The sequence below is a fragment of the Bolinopsis microptera genome, chromosome 12, assembly GCF_026151205.1.
Source record: "Bolinopsis microptera isolate Bmic1 chromosome 12, MBARI_Bmic_1.0, whole genome shotgun sequence".
Taxonomy (NCBI): Eukaryota; Metazoa; Ctenophora; class Tentaculata; order Lobata; family Bolinopsidae; genus Bolinopsis; species Bolinopsis microptera.
Window position 1 is genome coordinate 3112483 of NC_087083.1, and position 12401 is coordinate 3124883.

The 12401-nt window shown below is 34.1% G+C and overlaps 1 protein-coding gene across 2 annotated transcripts in view; it reads left to right on the top strand.

Moving 5' to 3' along the window:
* Nucleotides 1-12373, top strand: part of LOC134824001 (uncharacterized) — a 123641-nt gene extending 111268 nt beyond the window's left edge. For both annotated transcript variants that reach the window (XM_063835629.1, XM_063835628.1), the window contains one exon: nt 11488-12373. In XM_063835629.1, coding sequence (XP_063691699.1) covers nt 11488-11698 — 211 coding nt within the window. In that variant the 3' untranslated portion in view covers nt 11699-12373. The remainder of the gene's footprint in view (nt 1-11487) is intronic.
* Nucleotides 12374-12401: the final 28 nt, after the last annotated feature.

Consider the following 12401-nt stretch of genomic DNA (forward strand, 5'->3'; position numbering starts at 1 on the left):
AATGACCGCAATGCACATGTTTATATTGACACTATAAAGGTCATAAAGGCCCAAAATGCTTACTTTTGGAAAAAATCCGAGAAAAACTGATTTTCACTGAGGAAGTGAAAAAAATCTACTCTAGAAGCTAATTGAAATCGAGTATGCAGTTTGGTGTCTACAACTTTTCTAGAAACCAGGTCCTTTGTAAGGTCATTCTGGATCAGAATTGATAAGGTACGCAATTTCTATCAGTAGTTCCAACCCTAGGGGGGAAATTTCTAAATTACCCTCAGGCGCAAATATATGACTTTTGTATCTCGGCTTCTGAACGTTGTAGGGGCCTCTCTTTTAGGGGCCTCTCTTTTAGCTCAAACTAACTGCAAAGGCCACATTTACATACAAGCTATAAAGCAACATAGGGTTTATAGTGCTTAGTTTTGGAGATATTCATTAACAACTGTTTTAACTTTCGTGCATCCTTAAATAGTAACATCAAACATGTACTTAATTTTGGTATCCCGGGCTAAAAAAGTCTTACAGGCACTTTACTTGCAGCACAGCAAAAGTTCAGCATGAACACATTCAGATAATATTTATGAAGCAACACAATTCAGTTTCAGAAGCTCCTTCCAGCTATCTTGTGTTATCCTTAAATGTATACGTCTAACCATCTCTCTGGTTACTTCGAACTACTTCAATCCCCAAATTTATACATGAACATCTAAATATCTCGTACTACCACAAGTTGGGCTCTCTCCAGTACTGTTTGACTATTATGGCTAATCAACTTCAATCCCACCTCATGAAGTAAAATCTACTTTTAGCTACCTTTAATTCTGCTACCACCAACACGTTATAATTGTAGCTCTTTCTAGCTCTTTCTAGCCCGAAGTAGCTAGAAGAAGCTAAAATTTGTGGGTACTGTTTGCTAGTGTTAGCTGGATCATAGAGCAGAAAGTAGTCTGAGGTTGCTGGAAATAGTGCTAGAATTTGAAGGTGCTGGTGATAGCTGAACAGAGTAGGAGTAAGTCTGAGGTTGCTGAATAGGGCTAGAATTTGCAGGTGCTAATAGTAGCATAACAAAAATTATTGGATGTTAGTGGAAGCTAGATAGAGCAGGAAGTAGCATTCAGAGATTGCTACAAAGAGCTAGAGTGGAGATAGCTGAATTGAAGGAAACTAGAAGTAGATTCTACTACATGAGGTTGGATTGGAGTTGATTAGCTATAATAGCCAAAAAGTACTGGAGAGAGCCCAACTTATGTTAAGACCGGGATCTGGGCTTCATCCCGATCCTTAATTCCTGTCCCGGTCTTAATCCCGGTCCTGGCACTTTTTCCCAGTCCCAGTCCCGGCCAAAAAATCGGTCCCGGTCGAGCCTTGCTTTTAACGAGATGATAGTAACCAGAGAGATGGTTAGACGTATACATTTAAGGATAACACAAGATAGCTGGAAGGAGCTTCTGAAACTGAATTGTGTTGCTTCATAAATATTATCTGAATGTGTTCATGCTGACCTTTTGCTGTGCTGCAAGTAAAGTGCCTGTAAGACTTTTTTAGCCCGGGATACCAAAATTAAGTACATGTTTGATGTTACTATTTTAGGATGCACGAAAGTTAAAACAGTTTTTAATGAATATCTCCAAAACTAAGCACTATAAACCCTATGTTGCTTTATAGCTTATATGTAAATGTGGCCCTTGCAGTTAGTTTGAGCTAAAAGAGAGGCCCCTACAACGTTCAGAAGCCGAGATACAAAAGTCATATATTTGCGCCTGAGGGTAATTTAGAAATTTCCCCCCTAGGGTTGGAACTACTGATAGAAATTGCGTACCTTATCAATTCTGATCCAGAATGACCTTACAAAGGACCTGGTTTCTAGAAAAGTTGTAGACACCAAACTGCATACTCGATTTCAATTAGCTTCTAGAGTAGATTTTTTTCACTTCCTCAGTGAAAATCAGTTTTTCTCGGATTTTTTCCAAAAGTAAGCATTTTGGGCCTTTATGACCTTTATAGTGTCAATATAAACATGTGCATTGCGGTCATTTTAAGCCAAAATTTGAGTCTCTAAGACTTTCAGAAGCGGAGATACAAATTTGATGAAATTTGTGCCTACGCCTGAACTTAAAATTAGTTTTTTGCAGATATCTCGGAAACAAACAATTTTAGACCATATATTGATTAGTAAGTTGTATATAAATGTGGCCATTGCGGTGATTTTAAGCTAAAAGTTAAGTCTCTATGACCTTCAGGAGCCGAAATACGAAAATCCCGTATACGCGACTGAGGGTAATTTAGAAAATTTGCCCTGTAGGGTTGTCTCTAGCGAAACAAATTGTCCACCTAAACGATTTTGGTTTAGAACGACCTAACAAACAACCCTGTGTTGTCAGAAATAGTACACATCGAAGTGCACACTCAACTACACCCTGCTACTAGAGTATGGACACTGTATCAGTTTGTTATTTTGACATTACTTTTTATAATGAGCTAAACTCTCCAGAATATACCGGTGGGGAGTATGTATCAGTTTGTTATTTTAACATTACTTTTTATAATGACCTGAACTCTCCAGAATATACCGGTGGGGAGTATGTATTAGTTTGTTATTTTAACATTACTTTTTATAATGACCTGAACTCTCCAGAATATACCGGTGGGGGGTATGGACACTGTATCAGTTTGTTATTTTGACATTACTTTTTATAATGACCTGAACTCTCCAGAATATACCGGTGGGGGGTATGGACACTGTATCAGTTTGTTATTTTGACATTACTTTTTATAATGACCTAAACTCTCCAGAATATACCGGTGGGGAGTACACTGTATTAGTTTGTTATTTTAACATTGCTTTTTATAATGACCTGAACTCTCCAGAATATACCGGTGGGGGGTATGGACACTGTATCAGTTTGTTATTTTAACATTACTTTTTATAATGACCTAAACTCTCCAGAATATACCGGTGGGGAGTACACTGTATTAGTTTGTTATTTTAACATTACTTTTTATAATGACCTAAACTCTCCAGAATATACCGGTGGGGAGTATGTATTAGTTTGTTATTTTGACATTACTTTTTATAATGACCTGAACTCTCCAGAATATACCGGTGGGGGGTATGGACACTGTATCAGTTTGTTATTTTGACATTACTTTTTATAATGACCTGAACTCTCCAGAATATACCGGTGGGGGGTATGGACACTGTATCAGTTTGTTATTTTAACATTACTTTTTATAATGAGCTAAACTCTCCAGAATATACCGGTGGGGAGTACACTGTATTAGTTTGTTATTTTAACATTACTTTTTATAATGACCTGAACTCTCCAGAATATACCGGTGGGGGGTATGGACACTGTATCAGTTTGTTATTTTGACATTACTTTTTATAATGACCTGAACTCTCCAGAATATACCGGTGGGGGGTATGGACACTGTATCAGTTTGTTATTTTAACATTAGTTTTTATAATGACCTAAACTCTCCAGAATATACCGGTGGGGAGTACACTGTATTAGTTTGTTATTTTAACATTACTTTTTATGATGACCTAAACTCTCCAGAATATACCGGTGGGGGGTATGTATCAGTTTGTTATTTTAACATTACTTTTTATAATGACCTAAACTCTCCAGAATATACCGGTGGGGAGTATGTATTAGTTTGTTATTTTGACATTACTTTTTATAATGACCTAAACTCTCCAGAATATACCGGTGGGGAGTTTGTTATTTTAACATTACTTTTTATAATGACCTAAACTCTCCAGAATATACCGGTGGGGAGTACACTGTATCAGTTTGTTATTTTAACATTACTTTTTATAATGACCTAAATCTCCAGAATATACCGGTGGGGGGTATGTATCAGTTTGTTATTTTAACATTACTTTTTATAATGACCTAAACTCTCCAGAATATACCGGTGGGGAGTACACTGTATTAGTTTGTTATTTTAACATTACTTTTTATAATGACCTAAACTCTCCAGAATATACCGGTGGGGGGTATGTATCAGTTTGTTATTTTAACATTACTTTTTATAATGACCTAAACTCTCCAGAATATACCGGTGGGGGGTATGTATTAGTTTGTTATTTTGACATTACTTTTTATAATGACCTAAACTCTCCAGAATATACCGGTGGGGAGTTTGTTATTTTAACATTACTTTTTATAATGACCTAAATCTCCAGAATATACCGGTGGGGGGTATGTATCAGTTTGTTATTTTAACATTACTTTTTATAATGACCTAAACTCTCCAGAATATACCGGTGGGGAGTATGTATTAGTTTGTTATTTTGACATTACTTTTTATAATGACCTAAACTCTCCAGAATATACCGGTGGGGAGTTTGTTATTTTAACATTACTTTTTATAATGACCTAAATCTCCAGAATATACCGGTGGGGGGTATGTATCAGTTTGTTATTTTAACATTACTTTTTATAATGACCTAAACTCTCCAGAATATACCGGTGGGGGGTATGGACACTGTATCAGTTTGTTATTTTAACATTACTTTTTATAATGAGCTAAACTCTCCAGAATATACCGGTGGGGAGTACACTGTATTAGTTTGTTATTTTGACATTACTTTTTATAATGACCTGAACTCTCCAGAATATACCGGTGGGGGGTATGGACACTGTATCAGTTTGTTATTTTGACATTACTTTTTATAATGACCTGAACTCTCCAGAATATACCGGTGGGGGGTATGGACACTGTATCAGTTTGTTATTTTAACATTACTTTTTATAATGACCTAAACTCTCCAGAATATACCGGTGGGGAGTATGTATTAGTTTGTTATTTTGACATTACTTTTTATAATGACCTAAACTCTCCAGAATATACCGGTGGGGAGTTTGTTATTTTAACATTACTTTTTATAATGACCTAAACTCTCCAGAATATACCGGTGGGGAGTACACTGTATCAGTTTGTTATTTTAACATTACTTTTTATAATGACCTAAATCTCCAGAATATACCGGTGGGGGGTATGTATCAGTTTGTTATTTTAACATTACTTTTTATAATGACCTAAACTCTCCAGAATATACCGGTGGGGAGTACACTGTATTAGTTTGTTATTTTAACATTACTTTTTATAATGACCTAAACTCTCCAGAATATACCGGTGGGGGGTATGGACACTGTATTAGTTTGTTATTTTAACATTACTTTTTATAATGACCTAAACTCTCCAGAATATACCGGTGGGGAGTACACTGTATCAGTTTGTTATTTTAACATTACTTTTTATAATGACCTAAACTCTCCAGAATATACCGGTGGGGAGTACACTGTATCAGTTTGTTATTTTAACATTACTTTTTATAATGACCTAAACTCTCCAGAATATACCGGTGGGGGGTACACTGTATCAGTTTGTTATTTTAACATTACTTTTTATAATGACCTAAACTCTCCAGAATATACCGGTGGGGAGTACACTGTATTAGTTTGTTATTTTAACATTACTTTTTATAATGACCTAAACTCTCCAGAATATACCGGTGGGGAGTACACTGTATCAGTTTGTTATTTTAACATTACTTTTTATAATGACCTAAACTCTCCAGAATATACCGGTGGGGAGTACACTGTATCAGTTTGTTATTTTAACATTACTTTTTATAATGACCTAAACTCTCCAGAATATACCGGTGGGGAGTACACTGTATTAGTTTGTTATTTTAACATTACTTTTTATAATAACCTAAACTCTCCAGAATATACCGGTGGGGAGTATGTATTAGTTTGTTATTTTAACATTACTTTTTATAATGACCTAAACTCTCCAGAATATACCGGTGGGGAGTACACTGTATCAGTTTGTTATTTTAACATTAGTTTTTATAATGACCTAAACTCTCCAGAATATACCGGTGGGGGGTACACTGTATCAGTTTGTTATTTTAACATTACTTTTTATAATGACCTAAACTCTCCAGAATATACCGGTGGGGGGTACACTGTATCAGTTTGTTATTTTAACATTACTTTTTATAATGACCTAAACTCTCCAGAATATACCGGTGGGGGGTACACTGTATCAGTTTGTTATTTTAACATTACTTTTTATAATGACCTAAACTCTCCAGAATATACCGGTGGGGAGTACACTGTATTAGTTTGTTATTTTAACATTACTTTTTATAATGACCTAAACTCTCCAGAATATACCGGTGGGGAGTACACTGTATCAGTTTGTTATTTTAACATTACTTTTTATAATGACCTAAACTCTCCAGAATATACCGGTGGGGAGTACACTGTATCAGTTTGTTATTTTAACATTACTTTTTATAATGACCTAAACTCTCCAGAATATACCGGTGGGGAGTATACTGTATCAGTTTGTTATTTTAACATTACTTTTTATAATGACCTAAACTCTCCAGAATATACCGGTGGGGAGTACACTGTATCAGTTTGTTATTTTAACATTACTTTTTATAATGACCTAAACTCTCCAGAATATACCGGTGGGGAGTATGTATTAGTTTGTTATTTTAACATTACTTTTTATAATGAGCTAAACTCTCCAGAATATACCGGTGGGGAGTACACTGTATCAGTTTGTTATTTTAACATTACTTTTTATAATGAGCTAAACTCTCCAGAATATACCGGTGGGGAGTACACTGTATTAGTTTGTTATTTTAACATTACTTTTTATAATGACCTAAACTCTCCAGAATATACCGGTGGGGAGTACACTGTATTAGTTTGTTATTTTAACATTACTTTTTATAATGACCTAAACTCTCCAGAATATACCGGTGGGGAGTATGTATTAGTTTGTTATTTTAACATTACTTTTTATAATGACCTAAACTCTCCAGAATATACCGGTGGGGAGTACACTGTATCAGTTTGTTATTTTAACATTACTTTTTATAATGACCTAAACTCTCCAGAATATACCGGTGGGGAGTACACTGTATCAGTTTGTTATTTTAACATTACTTTTTATAATGACCTAAACTCTCCAGAATATACCGGTGGGGAGTATGTATTAGTTTGTTATTTTAACATTACTTTTTATAATGACCTGAACTCTCCAGAATATACCGGTGGGGAGTACACTGTATCAGTTTGTTATTTTAACATTACTTTTTATAATGACCTAAACTCTCCAGAATATACCGGTGGGGAGTACACTGTATTAGTTTGTTATTTTAACATTACTTTTTATAATGACCTAAACTCTCCAGAATATACCGGTGGGGAGTACACTGTATCAGTTTGTTATTTTAACATTACTTTTTATAATGACCTAAACTCTCCAGAATATACCGGTGGGGAGTACACTGTATTAGTTTGTTATTTTAACATTACTTTTTATAATGACCTAAACTCTCCAGAATATACCGGTGGGGAGTATGTATTAGTTTGTTATTTTAACATTACTTTTTATAATGACCTAAACTCTCCAGAATATACCGGTGGGGAGTACACTGTATCAGTTTGTTATTTTAACATTACTTTTTATAATGACCTAAACTCTCCAGAATATACCGGTGGGGAGTACACTGTATCAGTTTGTTATTTTAACATTACTTTTTATAATGACCTAAACTCTCCAGAATATACCGGTGGGGAGTACACTGTATCAGATTGTTATTTTAACATTACTTTTTATAATGACCTAAACTCTCCAGAATATACCGGTGGGGAGTACACTGTATCAGTTTGTTATTTTAACATTACTTTTTATAATGACCTAAACTCTCCAGAATATACCGGTGGGGGGTACACTGTATTAGTTTGTTATTTTAACATTACTTTTTATAATGACCTAAACTCTCCAGAATATACCGGTGGGGAGTACACTGTATCAGTTTGTTATTTTAACATTACTTTTTATAATGACCTGAACTCTCCAGAATATACCGGTGGGGAGTATGGACACTGTATCAGATTGTTATTTTAACATTACTTTTTATAATGACCTAAACTTTCCAGAATATACCGGTGGGGAGTACACTGTATTAGTTTGTTATTTTAACATTACTTTTTATAATGACCTAAACTCTCCAGAATATACCGGTGGGGAGTACACTGTATTAGTTTGTTATTTTAACATTACTTTTTATAATGACCTAAACTCTCCAGAATATACCGGTGGGGAGTACACTGTATCAGTTTGTTATTTTAACATTACTTTTTATAATGACCTAAACTCTCCAGAATATACCGGTGGGGAGTACACTGTATTAGTTTGTTATTTTAACATTACTTTTTATAATGACCTAAACTCTCCAGAATATACCGGTGCGGAGTACACTGTATCAGTTTGTTATTTTAACATTACTTTTTATAATGACCTAAACTCTCCAGAATATACCGGTGGGGAATACACTGTATTAGTTTGTTATTTTAACATTACTTTTTATAATGACCTAAACTCTCCAGAATATACCGGTGGGGAGTATGTATTAGTTTGTTATTTTAACATTACTTTTTATAATGACCTAAACTCTCCAGAATATACCGGTGGGGAGTACACTGTATCAGTTTGTTATTTTAACATTACTTTTTATAATGACCTAAACTCTCCAGAATATACCGGTGGGGAGTATGTATCAGTTTGTTATTTTAACATTGCTTTTTATAATGACCTAAACTCTCCAGAATATACCGGTGGGGAGTACACTGTATCAGTTTGTTATTTTAACATTGCTTTTTATAATGACCTAAACTCTCCAGAATATACCGGTGGGGAGTACACTGTATCAGTTTGTTATTTTAACATTGCTTTTTATAATGACCTAAACTCTCCAGAATATACCGGTGGGGAGTACACTGTATCAGTTTGTTATTTTAACATTACTTTTTATAATGACCTGAACTCTCCAGAATATACCGGTGGGGAGTACACTGTATCAGTTTGTTATTTTAACATTACTTTTTATAATGACCTGAACTCTCCAGAATATACCAGTGGGGAGTACACTGTATCAGTTTGTTATTTTAACATTACTTTTTATAATGACCTAAACTCTCCAGAATATACCGGTGGGGAGTACACTGTATCAGTTTGTTATTTTAACATTACTTTTTATAATGACCTGAACTCTCCAGAATATACCGGTGGGGAGTACACTGTATCAGTTTGTTATTTTAACATTACTTTTTATAATGACCTAAACTCTCCAGAATATACCGGTGGGGAGTACACTGTATCAGTTTGTTATTTTAACATTACTTTTTATAATGACCTAAACTCTCCAGAATATACCGGTGGGGAGTACACTGTATTAGTTTGTTATTTTAACATTACTTTATATAATGACCTAAACTCTCCAGAATATACCGGTGGGGAGTACACTGTATTAGTTTGTTATTTTAACATTACTTTTTATAATGACCTAAACTCTCCAGAATATACCGGTGGGGAGTACACTGTATTAGTTTGTTATTTTAACATTACTTTTTATAATGACCTAAACTCTCCAGAATATACCGGTGGGGGGTATGTATTAGTTTGTTATTTTAACATTACTTTTTATAATGACCTAAACTCTCCAGAATATACCGGTGGGGAGTACACTGTATCAGATTGTTATTTTAACATTACTTTTTATAATGACCTAAACTCTCCAGAATATACCGGTGGGGGGTATGTATTAGTTTGTTATTTTAACATTACTTTTTATAATGACCTAAACTCTCCAGAATATACCGGTGGGGAGTACACTGTATTAGTTTGTTATTTTAACATTACTTTTTATAATGACCTAAACTCTCCAGAATATACCGGTGGGGAGTACACTGTATCAGTTTGTTATTTTAACATTACTTTTTATAATGAGCTAAACTCTCCAGAATATACCGGTGGGGAGTACACTGTATTAGTTTGTTATTTTAACATTACTTTTTATAATGACCTAAACTCTCCAGAATATACCGGTGGGGAGTATGGACACTGTATCAGTTTGTTATTTTAACATTACTTTTTATAATGACCTAAACTCTCCAGAATATACCGGTGGGGAGTACACTGTATCAGTTTGTTATTTTAACATTACTTTTTATAATGACCTAAACTCTCCAGAATATACCGGTGGGGAGTATTAGTTTGTTATTTTAACATTACTTTTTATAATGACCTAAACTCTCCAGAATATACCGGTGGGGAGTACACTGTATTAGTTTGTTATTTTAACATTACTTTTTATAATGACCTAAACTCTCCAGAATATACCGGTGGGGAGTACACTGTATCAGTTTGTTATTTTAACATTACTTTTTATAATGACCTAAACTCTCCAGAATATACCGGTGGGGAGTATGGACACTGTATTAGATTGTTATTTTAACATTACTTTTTATAATGACCTAAACTCTCCAGAATATACCGGTGGGGAGTACACTGTATCAGTTTGTTATTTTAACATTACTTTTTATAATGACCTAAACTCTCCAGAATATACCGGTGGGGAGTACACTGTATTAGTTTGTTATTTTAACATTACTTTTTATAATGACCTAAACTCTCCAGAATATACCGGTGGGGAGTACACTGTATTAGTTTGTTATTTTAACATTACTTTTTATAATGACCTAAACTCTCCAGAATATACCGGTGGGGAGTACACTGTATCAGTTTGTTATTTTAACATTACTTTTTATAATGAGCTAAACTCTCCAGAATATACCGGTGGGGAGTACACTGTATCAGTTTGTTATTTTAACATTACTTTTTATAATGACCTACACTCTCCAGAATATACCGGTGGGGAGTATGGACACTGTATCAGTTTGTTATTTTAACATTACTTTTTATAATGACCTAAACTCTCCAGAATATACCGGTGGGGAGTATGTATTAGTTTGTTATTTTAACATTACTTTTTATAATGACCTAAACTCTCCAGAATATACCGGTGGGGAGTATGTATTAGTTTGTTATTTTAACATTACTTTTTATAATGACCTAAACTCTCCAGAATATACCGGTGGGGAGTACACTGTATTAGTTTGTTATTTTAACATTACTTTTTATAATGACCTAAACTCTCCAGAATATACCGGTGGGGAGTACATTGTATCAGTTTGTTATTTTAACCTTACTTTTTATAATGATCTAAACTCTCCAGAATATACCGGTGGGGAGTACACTGTATCAGTTTGTTATTTTAACATTACTTTTTATAATGAGCTAAACTCTCCAGAATATACCGGTGGGGAGTACACTGTATTAGTTTGTTATTTTAACATTACTTTTTATAATGACCTGAATCTCCAGAATATACCGGTGGGGAGTACACTGTATCAGATTGTTATTTTAACATTACTTTTTATAATGACCTAAACTCTCCAGAATATACCGGTGGGGAGTACACTGTATCAGATTGTTATTTTAACATTACTTTTTATAATGACCTAAACTCTCCAGAATATACCGGTGGGGAGTACACTGTATCAGATTGTTATTTTAACATTACTTTTTATAATGACCTAAACTCTCCAGAATATACCGGTGGGGAGTATGGACCCCCATGATCCCCTCGGCTGCAATCCTCCTCGCATGTGTGACTGTGATCTACAACTGGTACTGGGGAGGCATCATCTCTGCGGTGACCCTACTGGTCACCGCTAACATATTCGCTTTTGATAAGGTATCGGGGAGATTCTGCTGCGCTAGTGCCCCACAAACTGCAGACGATGTTTCACAAAACTAAAGTGTTGAAAATTTTAACAGATTTTTAAAATGTTATTAGTTCCATAATGATATACAGGCTTGTGTTTATACAAAAGCAATTATATTTATTGGATCCACCCGCTCGGAACAAATGGACCAAGTTTTACTTGCGCTACGTAGGTTATGTGTGTTACCGGCGCTATCTGTCTTGTATCAATTTCGGTTTTCCTTTTATCTGTAGCTTTTTAGTTTTTGAACTATCAGAGTATCAGTATCATTTTAGTTTTTTTTGGCATGGCAAAAAATTTAAGATTTAATTTTGTAAGCTTCAATTTTCATAGTTTTTAGTTGCATTATGGGTTTTATTTCAGATTCTTTATAAATTGAAATAAAAAGTTATTTTTCTTTAAAAATTTTAAAACTTTATTTTTGATGATATTGTTGTACAAAAAAAAAGAAACTAAAATTTATGCTCATCGACATTTCATTAAAATATACATATGTATTTGAATTTCTGGGCGTTGTTTTTGTAACCATGCTTCATGCATGTAATGTGTACGTTAAATTATCAAATATCTTGTTCAATAAATATATTTATTCTCGACCTGTCGACCAATTTAATTTGAATTTACAAATCTTCAGTAGGTATTGATTATCATTAAGTGTGCATTGTTATGTATACTACTATAATAGTGTCATTTGATGATTTTTCTAGAAAATGTTTAGATTTTTAATAGTCATAA